Source organism: Chiloscyllium plagiosum, chromosome 42 (assembly GCF_004010195.1).
Source record: "Chiloscyllium plagiosum isolate BGI_BamShark_2017 chromosome 42, ASM401019v2, whole genome shotgun sequence".
Taxonomy (NCBI): Eukaryota; Metazoa; Chordata; class Chondrichthyes; order Orectolobiformes; family Hemiscylliidae; genus Chiloscyllium; species Chiloscyllium plagiosum.
The window spans coordinates 3,128,397-3,147,889 of record NC_057751.1 but is presented as its reverse complement, the minus strand read 5'-3'; the positions used below and the strand labels follow the sequence as shown (position 1 = coordinate 3,147,889).

The window sequence follows — 19,493 nt, the reverse complement described above, 5'->3', positions numbered from 1 at the left end:
TGGAGAGAAGGCAGGAAAATAGGGGTGAGGAGCAGATCAGCCACGACCAAATGGTGGGGCACCAATCGATGGGCTGAATGGCCTAATCCTGCTCCTGTATCTTATGAACTGATAATGGCCAACATTCCATTTGCCTTCCCTATTCCCCACTGAACAGAGATGACTGCTTTTTGTGATCTGTCCACAGGGATTCCCAAATCCCTCTGTCCTCAAGCATTCTGCAGTCTTACTGCATTTACTTCAGATTCAGCTCTTCCACTGCTCTCTGCTCAAACGGATAACCTTCCGTTTCTTCGATATTCCATCTCCCAGGGTTTTGACCTCACACCTAATCTGCAGAGTTTGTCATATCCTTGCTCCATGCCTTCCCAGCTATGTTTGTGTCAGCTCCATACTTAGCTATATTCAGTTTCCCATGTCCAAGTTTTCAACACGTAATGTAAATAATTGGATCGTGTGAGCGTGGGTGTGTGTGCGCACATACTGTGTCACTTCACTGGTTACAGGTTGCCTTCCTGAAAATTCCTCCTTTAACCCAACTCTCTGTCTTCTATTAGCCAGCCAATCCTCTATGCAAGGCAAAAAAAAAGCATCACCTCCAATACCATGGGATCTCAGCTTAGTGTGTCCTAACTTAGTGAACCCCTTCTGAAAATCCAAATTTTTGTTATTCATTCATGAAATTTAGGTTCTCACTCGGCGGGCCAGCATTTATTGCCCACCCCGAATTGCTCAGGGGGCAGTTCAGAGTCAACCCCATTGCTGTGGGTCTGGAGTCACATGTAGGGCCAGACCAGGTAAGGATGGCAGATCTCCTTCCCTTAGGGACATCAATCAACCAGATGGGGGTTTTCGAACATTCAACAATGGATTTGTGATCATCGTTCGACTCTTCATTCCAGACTTTTAAAAATCAAATTCAGATTCCACCATCTGCCATCAAACGCGGGTCACCAGAACATGGCCTGGGTCTCTGGATGGACAATCCAGTGTCAATACCATGAGACCATCGATTCTGCTGAATACATAATATATAACGTATATGATACCCACTGGATCCCTCGACGTATGGATTGAGTCAATGTGTCAGCTAGTTATAAAGGCATACTGACTCAAGGTGATCAGATTTCTAATCGCTCTCTTATTACATCTGTGATTACAGACTCAAGTGTTTTTCCAAGGGTACATGTCACATACATTTCAGATTTCTATTGGATTCACATTCTAGGGTATGCTGTCCCAGATTTGAACCTGGGGTCTCTGGATGAACAGGTCAACCATGTCATCATTTGGCCGTGACAGGTCCCCTTGCTCCATTTGCTCTCTACCACTCCTGTCTCACTCTCCGAGAATGGGAGCCTGTAGTTGCTGTTGTGAATACAGGCCAGAGTGAAGGAAAACCTGCACCCCGACCTTTCACACGCATCACCCTGGTACCTGAGGACACACTCTCTGTATCCACAATCCCAGTCATGTCCTCCTCAGAAACCTCCCCAGTAACACGCAGTGCTGCTCAGACTCATCTTGGCAATCCGCACCAATGTTTAAACAATCCCACATCAAGCCAAACGCAGCAGAGAGACAATTAGTGTTCACCCATTTCACACCATTAATGGGCTCCCTTTCCCATGGAGCACACAGCTAATCCCTTCCCTTTCCCAAGGTTTCACACGTTAATTAGCACTGGTCGCAGTCTGTTTATGAAGCTTCATTCCTGAGGAAATGGAGTGCACTCTTTCAAACAACTGAGTCCTTCCTCACAGCGAAATCAAGAGGGGTGAGAGAGCTTTCCTTAATGGGGGGACGGAAGTGGCTATTAATATTCCCCTTCCTTTCAGCCCACACAGCTTCAGAGTGCTGTGCACAGACCCCTCTCCACAATCAGCACAACCACGTTCAAATACACTCATTTCACCGCCAAGTACAAGCCCCAAGAACACACTGCCTTCAGCAGTTTCAATAGCCTTGTGTTTCTCTGACAGCAGTCCTGCTGTTTTAGCCTGTCTGTTTACGTGTGAGAGACAGTGTGTGTTTGTGTGCATGTGAGAGTGTCAGTGTATACACACTCGTAAGAGTGAGTGTGAGCATGTGTGCCAAATAGAGAATGTGTGTTATAAAGAGTGAGGGTGAATTGATTCACACGTGCAGTACACCTGCAGTATGTGTTTGCTTCAGTGCTGTTAGACTTTTGTGTCAGTCTGGAGGAGAAAGTGAGCTTCTTCAGGAAGAAGGGCTTATGCCCGAAACGTCGATTCTCCTGTTCCCTGGATGCTGCCTGACCTGCTGTGCTTTTCCAGCAACACATTTCCAGTTTTGTGTCAGTCTGTTATTGTGAATGTCAGGACCATGCGTGTGGGTCTGGCTTTTAGGGGGTGTGGTAGTTAGGAGCATGGACCCTTCCTTGAGCAGACAGGTCATGCAGTCATACAGCACGCAAACAGGCCCTTTGGCCCATCCAGTCCATGCTGACCGTAATCCCAAATTAAACTTGTCCCACCTGTCTGCTCCTGACTCATATCCCTACAAACATTTCCTATTCATGGGACTATCTAATTACTAAGGAATTAGCTATCTGAAATACTTAACTACTCATCTAATGCCTTTTAAATGTTGTGACTGTCCCCACATCCACCACTTCCTCTGGAAGTTCATTCCACACGGGAACCACCCTGTGGGTAAAAAAGTTGCCCCCCCCCCCCCGTATCTTTTTTAATTCTTTCACCTGTCACCTTAAAAAATATGCCCCTAATCTGGAAAAGACCCCAGGGAAAACACACCTGGCTTTCAGCTTATCTATGTCCCTCATGATGTTATAAAACTGTGTGCAATTCTGGTCTCCTTCCTATCGGAAAGATGTTGTGAAACTTGAAAGGGTTCAGAAAAGATTTACAAGGATGTTGCCAGGGTTGGAGGATCTGAGCTACAGGGAGGGGCTGAACAGGCTGGGGCTGTTTTCCCTGGAGCGTCAGAGGCTGGGTGGTGACCTTATAGAGGTTTATAAAATCATGAGGGGCAAGGATAGGGTAAATAGGCAAAGTCTTTTCCCTGGGGTCGGGGAGTCCAGAACTAGAGGGGCATAGGTTCAGGGTGACAGGGAAAGATATAAAAGAGACTTAAGGGGCAACTTTTTCACATAGAGGGTGGTACGTGTATGGAATGAGCTGCCAGAGGAAGTGGTGGAGGCTGGTACAATTGCAACATTTAAGAGGCATTTGGATGGGTATATGAATAGGAAGGGTTTGGAGGGATATGGGCCGGGTGCTGGCAGGTGGGGCTAGATTGGGTTGGGATATCTGGTCGGCATGGACGGGTTGGACCGAAGGGTCTGTTTCCATGCTGTACATCTCTATGACTATGATTCGAAGGTCAACCCTCAGCCTCCAGCGCTCCAGTGAACAATGTCCCGGCCTGTTCAGCCCCTCCTTATAACTCTCACCTTCCATTCCCAGCAGCATCCTGGTAAATCTCCCTCTGAACCCTAAGAATACCCTTCCTCCAACAGGGTGACCCGAACTGCAGACAGCTCTCCAGCACACCAACATTCTCAACAACCTCAACATAATGTTTCCAACTCTCACATCAGAGGTCGAAAATTGCGCATGTGGAAAGTTGCTGCCAAGGAGGATTTGGGGCCGGGGGCGAAGAATAAGGGAGGAGGAGGCTTTTGTTGAAACATAAAAGCAGGCTCCCATTCCAATAACATCTGGCAGTGCTCAACAACAGGGATATGACGTGCAACCCCTGTGGCGTGGATGAGATTCTTGTGTCTGTTCCGATCAGAGTTTTCCTCCTGATGGCCACTGACATTTCCCATTGTAGACTCGGGACCGAGAGGCTGATCGTGCAGAGATGCTCTCTCTCACGTTCGTTTCCAAACGCATGCACACCATGTTTTCCATCAGACATCTATCCTGCAAGAGCCACCTACACAGAGTCAGACAGCAGGGAAACAGACCCTTCGGCCTGTCCAGCCCATCCCAAACCCAACTAGTCCCACCTGCCTCTGCTTGGCCCATATCTCTCCAAACCTTTCAGATCTGTGTGCTACTCCAAATGTTTTTTTAAAGGTTGTAACGGTACCACATCCATCACGTCCTCTGTCAGTTCATTCCACACACTAACCACTCGATAAAGTAAGTGTCCCTCACGTCCTTATTTAAAATATTTCCCCTCTCACCCTAACCTTTGCCCCCTAGTCTGGATATCCCCCACCCCAGGGAAAAGATATCTGCCAGTCACCTTATCCAAGCCCCTCGCTATTTTGTAAACTTCTGTAAGGTCACCCTTCAACCTCCTATGTTCCAGTGAAACAAGTCCCTGACTATCCAGCCCCTCTGTTATAACTCTCACCCTCTATTCCCAGCAATGTCCTGGTAAATCTCTCAGAACCCTCAACAGTTTAGTAATATCCTTCCTGTAACAGGGTGACCAGAACTGGACACAGTGTTCCAGAAGGGGCCTCACTAACATCCTGTACAACCTCAGCACAATACTCCAACTCAGATACTCTAAGGTCTGAACAATGAAGGCAACTGTGCTGAATGCTTTCTAAACCACCTTATCTGTATGTGATGCAAATTTCAAAGAATTACGTTCCTGAGCCCTCAGTCTGTGTGTTTGACAAGTCAACCCTATCTTGGATTGATTTGTTTGACCAAAATACAACAGCTCACACTGATCCAGATTAAATTCCATTTGCCACTCTTCAGCCCATTGACCCAATGTCAAGATCACTTTGTAAGCTTCGATAACCTTCTTCACTGTCCACCTTAGTATCCATTTTGGTGTCATCTGCAATCTTACTAACACCTCATTGGACTCGTTTCTCGAAATGACAAATACAAGTGGGTCAAAATGAGGAGGCTATTTTCCAGATGCTGGAGAGGGGAATGATATCTGATAGTGACACTCTCCGCTCAGATTCTGTGACACAGACAACTTTCCGGCTCCTGTTTCTCTGCAGGGATTGCGACCGGAATGGCTTTGGGAAGAGCAAACCGAGTCATTTCTGAAAGAGATTCCTCTCAATTATGACGAGGCTTTCAGAGCTGTGTTTTGCCCTGGATTCTTTTGGACAGACAGAGATTGAAGAGACAGGTGCTGAGCAGTCGATTAGAAGAGAACCAACTTGTGAAGCCTTGGCTGTGTTTATTTTAAAGCTGGAACAATAGAAGCAGCCTGCATGGGTGTGTTCAAGCTCCCACTCAGTTTAGTGTAGCTTTCAGCTGTTGCTGTTGGTGTGTTGAAGGTATTTTCTGAATTTCAGCCAAATCCTGGGAGTTCCTTTCCTGGGGTTGTTGAGTTGCAGAGGAGACAAGATCTGTTTTTCGGAATTTGCCGAGGGGTCTGTTTCTGGGATGTTACTGTATTGGAACAGTTCCTTAGTATTAGTTACTGTATCTGTTAATCTGTTAAGTTTTCCAATCAAGTTCAGTTATTCAAAGTTGTTCTGTCTTTTGCTGGTATTTTAAATATTGTGTTTAAATAGATGGTGTTTTGTCAAGTAGTTTGACCAATTGAATTGCACTGGAACCCAGCACCTTTCCAATAAGCAAAGGTTAGGGGTGAGACTGCCTTCTTTGTATATTCAGAGGGGGTCTGATCTGGTCCATAACACAAAATACAACGTCAGAGGGTACAGAATCCAACTCTGAACACTCATGTAAAAAGTACACTTTTATGATCTGAGACAGAACCCCAGACAATCCGAAAGCATTTCACAGTCAATGGTGTTTTTGTAAAATGTGGTTAACATTCTCCTGTCGGAATGTGACTTTCAGCACTTTGGACAATCTGGACTCATCCTATAAACACAGTGGCTACGTCAGCAGGTCAGAAGCAAGGAATACTGTGGTGAGGAACACATATCCTCTCTCCCCAAACACCTGTCCACCATCTGCAAGGCACAAGTCAGGAGTGGGATGGAATACTCCCCACTTGCCCCTGGATGGGGGCAGCTCCAACAACACTCAAGAAGCTGGACTCCATCCAGGACAAAGCAGCCCGCACTTGATTGGCACCACATCCACAAACATCCCCTCCTTCCCACGTTGATGCTCAGTAGCAGCAGTGTGTACCATATACAAGATACACTCCAGAGATTCCCCTGAGCTCCTCAGACAGCACCTTCCAAACCCATGACCACTTCCATCTAGAAGGACAAGGGGCAGCAGATACATGGGAACACCACCCCCTGCAAGTTCCCCTCCGAGCCCCTCACCATCCTGAATTGGAAATATATCGCCGTTCCTTCACTGTCACTGGGTCCGAATCCTGGAATTCCCTCCCTAAGGGCATCGTGGGTCAGCCCACAGCACATGGACTGCAGCGGTTCAAGAAGGCAGCTCACCCCCGCCTTCTCAAGGGGCAACTAGGGACGGGGTAATAAATGCTGGGCCCAGCCAGTCACACCCATGCCTGTGAATTACTGAACAAACTCAGCAGCCAATGTGCACACAGCAAGATCCCACAAGCAGGATTGTGTTGGCACCTCCTTCACTCACAGCCTGACTAACCGCAGCCCCCCACACAGATTGGGAATGTGGAAGGACACACAGGGGATGAGGAGTGTCCCTACACACATGACGAGAGGGGGCTGCAGATGGGAGTTCTGTCAGCACCCAGCCACAGCAGCTTCCTTCAGAGACACTGTGACACTGGGACATCACTGACATATTCAGTTCAGGGGCTATCCCACCCTGTGAGCTGTGAGACACTGTCTGGGATAGGCTGGGATCTGAGGAGAAAGTGCCCACTCCCCTCTAACTGCAGTCACACTCAGGAAGGGTGAGTGGCCTGGGCATTGCAGACCCCTGTGTACGGCATCAGCCCCAAACGTTCAGTTCAGAGGGCAGTGCCCTGTTCCAGGGTCACACCCACCCAGACCAGCTGAGAACACTGTCGAAACTAGCACAACACTCTGACGGCACTGAAAGAGTTAGCTCCTGGATCCTGGCTGTGTCTGCACAACCAAGAACTGAATTATTCATCATCTACTGCTCCCTAATGATTCAAATTGTACCGTGTGTTTAACCAAGATTCTCCAGGGACTGATCGCTGCCAAACAAGGGCCAAATTCCTACATGTGGTAACACTCCTGCAAATTAGAGGCTAAACTGGAGCACAAAAACAGGCTCAGCAGCAGGAAAACAATGTAGTGACGACGCGTTGGGAAGGTTGCACTGCACTTGGACGGAGGAGCAGGATTCTCGAAGAGTAGCCACTGTGAGGTTCAGTTTGCCATGTGATTCCAACACTAGGAGAAGGCTCTATTGTTTTGTGTGTCAGAGGAGATGCTGAGGATAGATGGTGTGAGAGGAGAGAGGCTGTGAGTTCCCACTCCAGGGAGTGTTGGAAAGCCAGGAGTGAGGGTACAGGCAGGGAGAGGGTCGGAGACAGTGTGAGGGGAGAGAGGGTACAGGCAGGGAGAGGGTCGGAGGTGCTCACTGTTTTGACCCAGTCCCTGAGCCGTGCATGGGAGCTGAACTGTTAAAGGTGACCAGCACATGGCCTTGCAGGCTCCCTGCGGCCATGTTGCAGAACCTTCAGAGTTTCCTGGAGCATGTGGTCATTGCCACTTCTCCCCCCCTCCCTCAAACCATCAACAGGATTTGGCAATCACTGGCCACCTTCTCCAGTGTCACCCACATTGGGTCCCAATCCCACAAATACAATCTCAATCCATGAGAAACCCCACCAACAGCACTGGAACCAATCCCAAGTCCAGTGGAACACCACAGGGACCACTATCCAACGACAGTATCATCCTTAACCATCAGCCTCACCTTCCCATCATTGAGCTCATTTCAGATCCAATTAGCCAAGTTTTCCTGTATCCCATGGTATTTGACTCAGCTGACCATTCCAGCATGTGAGATCCTCTGGAATTCTGTGTTAAAATCCAGATGGATGACATTCCCACCACTGCCCTCATCTATCCTCATGTGACTTTCTTGAAAAATTGATTTAATTAAACACGACCTTCCCTGAACAAAGGTTTGCTGAGTATTCCTGATTCATCCGTGCCCTTCTCAGCAGTTTATCCCTTCTCTCGGAATCGATTCCCATCCACAGGTACATCCACTGGTACCTCGTGAGGATTGGAAAATGCTTACCTGTTCATCCACCGTCTCCAAGCTTCCCGTAACATCCTGTGATATAATCCGTCTGGTCCTGGTGGTTTAGCCACCTTGAAGGAGATCTGTTCTTCGCTGCATTGAAGATTTCCCACTCCCGTTCTTCAATGACATTGTGCCAATCATCCCCACTCCACTGTGAAGACACAACCCCCTCCCACAAAGCTTGCCCAAATTATCAAAAGCATACACATGGGTCACCATATCCGTCTCTGACCACCATGCCAACCCTTTCCCTCACCACCCCCTCAGCCCTTGTGTCCTGAGAAAACCATGTTCCTTCATTTCCCTTGCCTGGTATGTACCTCTCATCCTGTCTACACTTTCTCAATTCCTGTTTCACATTCACTGCTGGGAGTTCTTGTCTTTCTCCAGGGTTACCCTCTCTTTCTTGAACTGGCTGGAGTTTGGTTTCTCTGCTCCAGCTTACCGTGAGAGCTCTGGAGAGCAGGGGTTGGGGCATGGCACAAACATGGAGCGGGTACCCCCATCTCAGCACCATGCCTACCTCCCTCTTGCCTACGTCCCTCTGATCTCCCCCCTTCTGGAAGCTGCATCCAGCCCAGGGTCAGCTCTCAGCTCAGCACAATGTACCTTCCCCCCGATTTACAGCTGATCACTGCCTTGTTCCAGCATGATGCTCAACCTAACTATCGTTATGATCACTATCTCCACTTTCCCAACTTCCTTTCGAAGGACTCAATCCAAAACAGCGCCCCCTCTCCTTGGGCGTGTTATGTGCTGGCTGGAAAGATTCTCATGAACACAGCTGGAGGGTTTGCTCCCCCCTGTGTATTTCGCATTGTATCCCAGTGGGGAGGTGGGTAATTAACGTCCCCCTCTCTTACCACCCTGTGGGCTTTGCATCCAGATCAATGTCTATGTTTCTCCTCAATCTCTCTCTCTTCCCCCCAACTGAGAGCAGTGTAATTGCCCATGTGTTATTTTTCAGCACAATATGACTTCACGGGATGCCTCACATCTGTTCGGAATCCTCCTGAGAAGTGGAGAAGGGTGGCTGGATCTGAAACATTCCCTCTGCTTTCTCCCTGTTGGAGGTGCTGGGTTTCTCCAGCTTTTCCAGTTTTTGCGTTTCACAAGTGCCGTGGATTCTTTAACCAATGACGCGTCTTGCTGCCCTGTTGAGCCCATCCCCTCTGCCCCTCTTGCCCCTGTTTAAGCTGAAGTTCCATGAGGACAATCATCTCCTGCTGTCTCGTATCTGACCCTGCTGCCTTTAGTTTGTAGACTCCTTCCCCTGACCAGCACATTGATTGTCACTGACAAACCTCTCGGTTTCCTTTGCCCTACAGAGTCACTTGGTCAAGTCTGACCCTGTGCACCCCACCCTTCAGTTCTCTCCTCAGGTTCCCATCCCCCACCATGGCGATCTGCTTTCACATCTGCCCTGAAGCTCTGTGCAGCCCATCTCGGTGCCATGGTATTGACCTTGCTCTTGTCCAGGTGTTTGTGGTTCTCCCTGCCCTGGGATTAATCCCTGTCCCTCGGTCCCTCCCTCCCTCCTGCGGCTTCTCCTGTTGGAGTTCTCCCTGACACGAGGGACTGGCCACCATCCTGGGATTCCTGCTTTCCCCATGCCCTCAAACTGCTTTGAGGACTTGATTGTCCTCCCCCCTCACAGGGACCACAGCCTCTGGCTGTTCAGCCCCCTCCCCCTCCCAGAACGGTCCTTCAGCCTGGCCCCAGGGAGAGAACAGACCCACGCCAGTCTCCTTCCCCATGAACAGACCCACTTGGATGACTGCTCTCACCTCCTCTCGGTCCCCTCCTGTCCAGCCCAAGACCCCTATCCTCCCCTCTGAGACAGTGGCGTCTCCCCGCTCCAGGCTCCGAACCGGAAAATGGATCAGAGAGTGGGATCCCGGGAACACGCGCCTTCCCTTGGGCTGTTTCTCCCACAGTCCTCTGTGTGGTGACCACCTGCCCATCGGGACCAACCTCCACAACCCAGCACCGCGACCCTAGCTCAGGCTGCTCAGACTCCGACAGGCCAGAGCCCAACTCCCGGAAGCTGCAGGTGACCAGCGGCCTGCTTCACATCCCACATCCAAACGCGTGGCTATTCCACAGGGCCGAGCTGTGCTGCCATGCCTCAGCTCTCCTCCCCTTGCAGCGAAGGTGGCAGATGCAGTGACATCACACCGTCTGACCTGACCTGACCGGCCTAAAGATTGTGTTTCACACTTGGCTCTCAACCTGGTTATCTGCAGCCTATGATGATGTCGAACCCTGGAGAGCTCACCAGGACTCCTGCCAGCATAGTGCGATAGAAGCTCGAGTCCAGCACCCGAGACGGTGCAGCACTGCTTTGACAGGGTCAGGCTAGAGTACATCCCAGACTCCACTCCGAGATGGGGGAGCTGACCGTGTTAAAGATGGAGCCTCACCCAACACCCAGCCAGAGGACAACTCTGACATTGCAGGCGAACTCACACAGCCCCTGAAATTAAAAGCAATCTTCTGGTTGTCGATATATCCCGGACATTCCCGTTTCTAGGGCAATGCTCGACTCACGCCTGCTCTCCAGCATCCCAACACAATTCCCATTCGCCAGGCCTGTTCCAACAGATTCCAGAGAAACAAAATCTGTACAGTCTCCTCTTTAAATTCCATAGCTGAAAGGTGCCGAGGGAATTCCTCACCTGGATTTGGGTCGGTTTGATCAGACAGCTGAAAAGCAGGAAGATCTTTCTCAATCTCCCGCAGAGAAGGTGAATAATGTTTGCGTGAAACAGCTCAGCAGCTGAGTTCTTGCTGTTCCCTGTGATTACCTGTGAGACTGAGAGTACCAGCTGGGCTCACACTGGGATACCTGACACAAGGGTCCAGTACATCAAGCGATGGCTCAGGCAGACAATTGGCAGATGATGGTGAATGCCAGCCAATACTGGCTAAGTTCCCTGAGTTGAATGCCTGAATGAGTCACAACCAGAGACAGACAGCTGAGCCTCTGTGCTGCTGATGGGGAACACTCAGCTGATGCTGGGAGTTGGTTCTAACAGTGCCCATCACCGAGAGGTATGTTAAATACTCCAGCCACACCATCATCACCGGAGGGGGCCAGGTCTCTGGGTGAGAATCCATCCTGAAACATCATGGAAAGGGCTCCTGTTAATCTCTGTGTGAACCTGGAGCTGACTGGGGAAGCTGCCCCCAAGTTTTTTTTGAGATTAGATTACATTACAGTGTGGAAACAGGCCGTTCGGCCCAACAAGTCCACACCTACCCGCCGAAGCGCAACCCACCCATGCCCCTACATTTACCCCTTACCTAACACTACCGGAAATTTAGCATAGCCAATTCACCTGACCTGCACATCTCTGGACTGTGGGAGGAAACCGGAGCACGCTGCCTTGACTCCCTTCACACTTAACCTGGTCAGGGAAAATTAATCCACTCAGTGGTTCCCAGTGCATATCATTCCGAGGTCCCCAAACCAGGGGACAGCCGTCTCACTCCTGACCCACTCCATCTTCCCTGCATAAGAACCTAAAGGCTTCCATCAAACCTCCCCCAACCCCTCTTGATCTTGTCAAATCCAGAGAATACTCATTCCAAACAAAGATGTTGACTGGGAGCATTCCAAATATTTGGAACTGTGCTCTTTTCATCTGAGTGTGTGAATGAGTTGTAATGCTGCTTGGCTCAATGGTTTGGTCTCTTTGGAATTAGCAGTAATGTGTCCAACCGTGTAATGTCATAAAATAAATACTCTCAGAAATAAGGCAACTCGCTTTTCCAATTTCACACTGCGTTGGAACAAATAAACTTGGAACAGTGTTTCCAGTGGCCAGCCCGGTTTTAATAAACAAAGTCAAAGGGGATGCACGTGAATGGTGTGTGCTGTGGTTATGTGAGCCACAGACTCACACAGCACACAAACAGACCCTTCAACCCACTAGTCCATGCTGACCATAACCTGGTCCCACCTGCCTGCTCCTGGCCCACATCCCTCCAAACCTTTCCTGTTCGTGGACTTCTCCAAATGTTTTGGAAATGTTTTAACTGTGTGCACATCCACCACTTCCTCTGGAAGTTCATTCCACACACCAACAACACTCGGGGTAAAAATGTTGCCCTTGCTGTCCTTTGTAAATCTCTTTCCGGTTGCCAATACCCCCGAGTTTGGAACTCCCCCGCTCTCAAGAAAATACATCTGCCATGCTCCTTATCTGCCCCCCCCCACGATTTTATAAACACATGAAAGATCATACACCAGCCTCATGTGCTCCAGACTCTAACCCTCCATTCCCAGGAACATCCGGGTAAATCTCTTCCGAAACCTCTGCAGCTTCATAATATCCTTCCAATATGACACCAAAATTGTAGGTGTAGTGGACAGCAAAGAGGGTTACCTCAGATTACAACAGGATCTGGACCAGATGGGCCAATGGGCTGAGAAGTGGCAGATGGAGTTTAATGTACATAAATGTGAGGGCCTGCATTTTGGGAAAGCAAATCAAGGCAGGACTGATCATTGCTAACTCATTAACTTGACTTCTTAACTTGATCGCTCCGACCTTTGAGTCAGAATGTCATGTTGAGGTTGTATATCCTTTGGTAAGGCTTCTTCTGGGGAACGGTGTGCAGTTATGGAGTCATAGAGATGTACAGCATGGAAACAGACCCCTCGGTCCAACCAGTCCATGCCGACCAGATATCCCATACTCTTAAAGGGAATGTCCCTGTTGTTACTCCCGGGGCATTGTTCCTGTTGTTACTCCCGGATGAACGTCCCTGTTGTTACTCCCGGGGGAGTGTTCCTGTTGTTACTCCTGGGTGAACGTCCCAGTTGTTACTCCCGGGGGAGTGTCCCTGTTGTTACTCCCGGGGAATGTCCCTGTTGTTACTCCCGGGTGAACGTCCCTGTTGTTACTCCTGGGGCAGTGTTCCTGTTGTTACTCCCGGGTGAACGTCCCTGTTGTTACTCCCGGGGGAGTGTTCCTGTTATTACTCCCGGGGGAATGTCCCTGTTGTTACTCCCGGGTGACTGTTCCTATTGTTACTCCCGGGGGAATGTCCCTGTTGTTACTCCCGGGTGAACGTCCCTGTTGTTAATCCTGGGGCAGTGTTCCTGTTGTTACTCCCGGGTGAACGTCCCTGTTGTTACTCCCGGGTGAACGTCCCTGTTGTTACTCCTGGGCAGTGTTCCTGTTATTACTCCTGGCTGATGTCCCTGTTGTTACTCCCGGGTGAACGTCCCTGTTGTTACTCCCGGGGGAATGTCCCTGTTGTTACTCCCGGGTGAACGTCCCTGTTGTTACTCCTGGGGGCATTGTTCCTGTTGTTACTCCTGGGGGAATGTCCCTGTTGTTAATCCCGGGGCAGTGTTCCTGTTATTACTCCCGGGCATTGTTCCTGTTATTGCTCCAAGGTTACTGGTTTTGTCTCTGCCGTTATTTACAGACACTGACAATCTGGATGGACTGTTGAGTGAGGGCAATGTCCAGAGGAGACCAAATAAAGATAGCAAACTTGCCTGAGGCCAGTATCAAGTGATGAATGAGTTACTGACTGTGTGCTTTGTAAGGCGTGGGTAGTTATTGACCAGACAGTATAACCTCATCCTTGTTAAAGAATAAACATTCCATAGCATTCACTATCTGAACAACTAGCAGGAGGAGGAGGAGGACCAGAACTCAGAAGTTTGTCCAAACTGAAATCCTGTTTCCTCAATCCATTCCAGGTCAAAGTCAATCTAAGTCAGAGGACAGCTCTTTGGCAGACTGACACAGAGAGGGACAGTGTGTACACGTGGATCACACAGACATCTCTCTGACACAGTCTGATCCACCTCTCTCCATCTTTCAGCACTGAACCATACCTCATCAACTTCCAAATCACAAAAGAACATGTTTCACTTTCAACTCATTTCTTAAACAACAGAGGTTCCTTAACTGTGATGTGCAATGTCTGTGTGTGAGAGTGTGTACATGAGAGAGAGAGAGAGAGAGAGAGAGAGAGTGTGTGTGTGTGTGTACACAATAGTGTGCATGTATGTGTGCACAAGTGAGGGTCTCTGTGAGTGAGGGTCTGTGTCAGTAGAATGGTTAGGAAAAAGGGAAGCCTTCAGGTGCTGGAAAAGCACAGCAGGTCAGGCAGCATCTGAGGAGCAGGAGAGTTGACATTTCAGGCGTAACCCCTTCATGAGGAAGGGGTGTTGTGCCTGTGTCGGTGGGGGTGGGAGTAGTGTATTATTGACTGGGGCTCTCCTGTACCGTACTGCAGTGTTGTTCACTGAGACAGAGTACAGAATGAACAAGGTGTGCTCAGTGTTCACGGCCAAGTAATGCAGCAGCAGCCAGCCCGTGCACAGCAAGATCCCACAGGCAGCGCAGCCTTTTGCCTGGTCTGCTAACCTGAGCATTGTATGACAACCGTTGTATGTGCGGGAGATGTGAGCTGCTCACAGTCTTCGAGGGTGGAGGTAGTGGGAAATGTCTCTTTCCCCCGCCACTTCCCCCCCAAGGGATGCCTCTTCAATCCATCCCCTGGGCTGTTCCCCTCTCTCAGATAGAACTGGGAAGGGGCCGGTTTGCAGAGAGAGAGAGAGGGAGAGAGAGAAGCAGCTTCCTCAGTCACTCACTGAAACATCACTTGCTGTCTCGGTCTGTGTGTATATACAAACCTCAGCTCCCTGACTGTGGGCTAAACCCTGACTCAGAGTGAACCAGAGGGAGCAGCCCAACTCCCTCCCGCTTCTGTTAACCCTGGGACCGCACAGCTGTTCGTGGGATCTTGCTATGCTGGAATTCGCTCCGTGCTCTTCCCGATCGGGAGGCGCCTTCAATAAATACTGACTTGTTTCCCCCACCCCCTCCACGCTCTCACTCGGAGGCCGAATCCGTCACTGGGACAACCTAAGGGAAAGACAGGCGCTACATAAACGCAACTCTGCTTCGCCCCTTCCTGCCGCGTTGCTGGCCCTTGTTTTTGACGGGGTTTTTGTTTGTTGTTCCCTGCTCCACGTCCTCCGTGTGTGTGGGTATGTGTTGTGGGGGTGGGGGGGGGGGTGTTTGGGGAGCCTGCTCTCGGTGTTGTTGTTGCAGTATTACCCTTTCACACACACACAGTCTCAGCCTTCCCGGGGCATGGAGCTCTGCTAGCCCCTGGCCCTGTGCTGTTTCACACATTCACCCCTCCCCGGGGGGATGGGGGGGGGGAGGGGGGGGGGGAGAAATGGAGAACCTGTATCCGCCTCACCCCCCACCTCCTCCCTCACTGCGGGTTCCGCTTCTGGACGGGATAGCACAGTTGGAAGGAATGTGGGCGGAATGGCCTGCAGTTGCTGCAAGGCTGTTGTCCAATTGTTCAGGGAAACAGAGGGTGGCAAGACACGACCCCCCACCCCCCCCCCCCTCACAGCCCCACACCCCCATCCTCACACTCACTCACAGAAACACTCAACCTCACACAGACACCCAGAAAGAGATGCAGACAGACAGAGGCAGGCAGGAATACAGGCAGCTCTAAAAGCACACAGGGGGAGGGAGGGAGAGAGTGCACACACACACACACAGACAGACACACAGACACACACAGACAGGGGCTCCGGGACAGAGGCAGGGTGAGTGTATCCTGGCCAGTGCAGGAACAGCTCTGGGGGAGGGGGAGGGAGCTGTGATTCGGACTGGCTGCACTGACGTGGGGCTATTTAAGGGAGAGCGGGCTCCCAGCTCTCTCTCTCTCTCACACACAGACACACACAGACACAGAGAGAGAGAGAGCTGGGGAATGAGAACGGGCTGGATGTGCTCCTGCAGCCCAGCATGAACAGCTCAGAGAGTGAGCAGGAGCAGGAGCCCCTGGGCTCGGTGCAGTGGTGGCTACTCGCCGTCCTCTTCACTGCCCTGGTCCTGGGCACGGTGCTGGGCAACCTGCTGGTGATTGTGGCGATAGCCCGCAAGCCGCGGCTGCAGACCGTGCCCAATGTGCTGGTGAGCTCGCTGGCGTGTGCCGACCTGGTGATGGGTTTGCTGGTGGTGCCTCTGGGGGCTGTGCTGGTGCTGAGGGGGAGCTGGCCGCTCGGGTCGCCCGCCTGCGAGCTCTGGAGCTCCCTGGACGTACTGAGCGTGACGGCGAGCATCGATACCCTGTGTGTGATCGCCGTGGACCGGTACGTGGCAGTCTGCTGTCCCCTCCGTTACCACCGCTTCCTGAGCAAAGGTCGCTGCCGCCTGATGGTGTGTGCTCTGTGGCTGGTCGCTGCTTTGCTCTCCTTCCCCCCGATCATGAACCGCTGGTGGGAAGCGGACGATCCGGCTGCTCAGCGCTGTTACCGGCGGCCGGACTGCTGTGACTTCCTGACCAACCGGAGCTACGCGGCAGTGTCCTCGGTGGTCTCCTTCTACCTGCCCCTGGGGGTCATGGTGCTGCTGTACTCCAGGGTGTTCCTGGAGGCAAGCAGACAGAGCAGCAAAGCGCGGACCTCCTCACGCCGCGGTCCCAGTCACCTCCTCCCTGTGCGGGAACACCGAGCTCTCAAGACCCTGGGGCTGATCATGGGTGCCTTCACCGGCTGCTGGGCTCCCTTCTTCCTGGTGAACATGGCTCACGCACTGGGCACCCAGCGCCCACCCCGCTGGCTCCTGCTCTGCTCCAACTGGCTGGGCTACATCAACTCGGCACTCAACCCACTTATTTACTGCCGCAGTCCGGACTACAGGCAGGCTTTCCGGGAGCTGCTGCTGCTGCTGCCACCGCCATCCACCTTCTCCCTGTCCTCCAGGGCCCGAGAGGCAGCCACTACCCTGCCGCCAGCACGCACCGCCCAGGGAGCCAGCAGCTGATCGACAGAGCGAGTGGCCTGCAGGGGGCTGGGGGGAGGAGGGATAATGATAGGGGAGTGGGTGGGTGACACTGCCCGGGGGGAGGGGGGGCACTGTGCCCAGTTCAATGCCACTCCCCATCACACACTTACCCCCCCCCCGACCAAACTGTGGTGGGGAGGGGGTGCAGGAGAGGGTGAGGACCCTCCCAGCCCAGTGGGGTGAGCAGGACAGACTCAGAGAGACCAGAGAGGGGGATAAGGGGCTATTGTTTCCTGCACAGTGGGTGGTGGGGGGTGAACACAAGAACATGCCTTCACCACCAGTGCTCCCTGTCTCCCTCCCCCAACCCCAGCCCTGTCCACTGAGGGGAGGGGGGGGGTGTTTACATTGGGACAAGGGAGAGAGAGAGAGAATAGGGATTCTGCATTGGGGACAGGGGTATATTCAGGGTGTGGGGTGGGGGGGGGGGATGCGTGGGCATTATAATGAGAATTATGAACAGAACACAGCGACGGCTCACATCCTTGGCTCTGACCTCCGTTTAAACCCCAGACTGAGACGGAGAGAGACATGAAATCTCACACCCTTTCCAGATCTCCATGGAGAGAGAGCCCATTGGCACGTCGCTGGTCTGGCTGGGACATTACGCACGTAAATAACTTATTTTTTTAAACAATAATGTCACTCCTGTAAACGTACAACATTAAAGCTATTTTTCCAGTAGTTCTTGGTCAGCTCTGTGTTTCCTCCTGGGGGAGGGGAGTGGGGCAAATAGGAACTGGACAGTGTCCTGTGGGGGAGCTGGGGTAACTGGGTGCAGGTGGGGAGTGGTCTCAGCCGCACCTCAGAGGGGCTCAGGGCCACTTGGACACAGTTGGGATGAAAACACTGAAATTATTCCGCTAACCCGACCTTCCCCTATCCCCCACTCTATCATCAGGATTTGTCTGCAGGGGTATGGGGTGTTGCTACACCACACACACTGACTGTCAAGGGAATGAACAATCCCAGCTCTGGGGTTCTCTCTCTCTGGGACCCTGTCATTGCTGCAGAGTCCTGTCTCAGGACCAGGACTCGCCCCTGCACTCCCACACTCACCTGCGGCTCCAGTCACGGCCAACCCGATTCAGAGAGCTGCCTCTATGTCCATTCCGAATCGATGCTCCTCTAACATTCAAACCAGATCTACTGACACCCATCTCCCTGCTTTCATGGTGATAGGTCCTCAGGCAGGACATACAATATACAGCATCGGCAACAGTGCGGCACTCCCTCAGCACTGCCCCTCCGACAGTGCGGCACCCCCTCAGTACTGACAGTGAGTGAGTGAGGGGGGCAGTGCTGGATATGAGGCAGTCTGAGGGAGCACGCCTGGGCCTCAGGCCGAGTCAGTCACAAACACGGCCTTCTTGCTTTATGCAAGGGGTCCATTCCAGGCACGGCATGCACCACGTGCCCACTGTTCCTGCCCTGGCTGGCTCATCATCACCACCACGACCGACCCATCCCCCCCAACTCCGCAACCTCTCCCCCTTTCACTTGTACTTCCCACTGTGTTTAGGAGGGGGCACCCTTACCCCCCCATCCCCCTCTCAGTTCCAGGAGGTGGTGAGGGATGGGAACAATTGCCTCAGTGTCCTCTGATTATAGGGACGGTGGTTCACACCTTGGGAGGCAAAGGGAACAGCTTCCCAACCCCCAGCCTGAGGACTCTCTCACAGACACACACACACAAACCCCTCCCCCAGCCCAAGCACCCTCGGTCAATCTCCCTGCACACCCTCCGATGGTCTGAGTCCGTGGGGCATCCCTCACTGTAACTGTCCCAGGAACCCTACTACGATGACCAGCAACGCATTCCATCCCAGGACACCACCTCTCTACCCCTGGGAAGCACCCCATTTCACTCCCCCCTCCCCCAGCACATTCCCAATGGGACAATTTGCCTGAATCCCTCTCTTCATGGGGAAGTCTTTCTGCCCCACTAACACCTCGAAGGGGGATCCCAAACCCGAGCCAACATGCACATACCAATCCCAGGCAGCCTGGAGGATGGAGCAGGGAAGCTGCTGGTGGGAGGGGGGCTGTGGTGGGGTTGTATGAACCATCTGTCCTTCTGTGTCCTTGCAGCCACACTGGCTCAGCTCCTGCACTGCCCCTCTCTGCCTGCACAGCGACAAGCCAAACACACATGTACCCAGAGCCCTGCTAAACACCACGACTGAACAGTGCTTCCAAAAGAGCTCAAACAATGTCCAGGCTGGTTTCCGAGACCTGTCCGATCCCTGTCCTCAGGGATGGGGAACACATTCAGTGATCTAACACTGGGAGATCCATACTCACATAGTGTTATTGTCAAAACAATCCAACTGGGCAGACACTGCCTGCTGGGTTTGTCAGTGTGCCTGAGCTCATCTGTGTGTCTGCGTGTGTGAGTGAGTGAGTGAGAGAGAGAGTGTGTGTGTTATTGTGTGGCTATGGCTACGTCTGTGTGCACACACACCTATGTGTACATGCATGCCCACCCGTGCAAGAGAGAGTGTGCGAGAGAGAGAGTGTGTGCGCG

The 19,493-nt window shown here is 51.8% G+C and overlaps 1 protein-coding gene and 1 long non-coding RNA gene across 2 annotated transcripts in view; one reads left to right on the top strand and one right to left on the bottom strand.

Moving 5' to 3' along the window:
• Positions 1–11,096: 11,096 nt before the first annotated feature.
• The window catches only part of LOC122543023, an 11,599-nt gene continuing 3,202 nt past the window's right edge, over positions 11,097–19,493 (bottom strand). Inside the window, exon 3 of the long non-coding RNA XR_006309899.1 lies at positions 11,097–11,241. This is a non-coding gene — a long non-coding RNA (uncharacterized LOC122543023). The remainder of the gene's footprint in view (positions 11,242–19,493) is intronic.
• LOC122543022 (beta-4C adrenergic receptor-like) lies at positions 15,773–17,176 on the top strand. The gene has a single exon (XM_043681200.1). It carries the CDS (start codon positions 15,926–15,928, stop codon positions 16,943–16,945), a length of 1,020 nt encoding a protein of 339 aa, XP_043537135.1. The 5' UTR covers positions 15,773–15,925; the 3' UTR covers positions 16,946–17,176.

What these genes read in the sequence shown, in the direction of transcription:
- LOC122543022 (XM_043681200.1), top strand. Translation starts at nt 15,926, where the DNA reads ATGAACAGCTCAGAGAGTGAGCAGGAGCAGGAGCCCCTGGGCTCGGTG.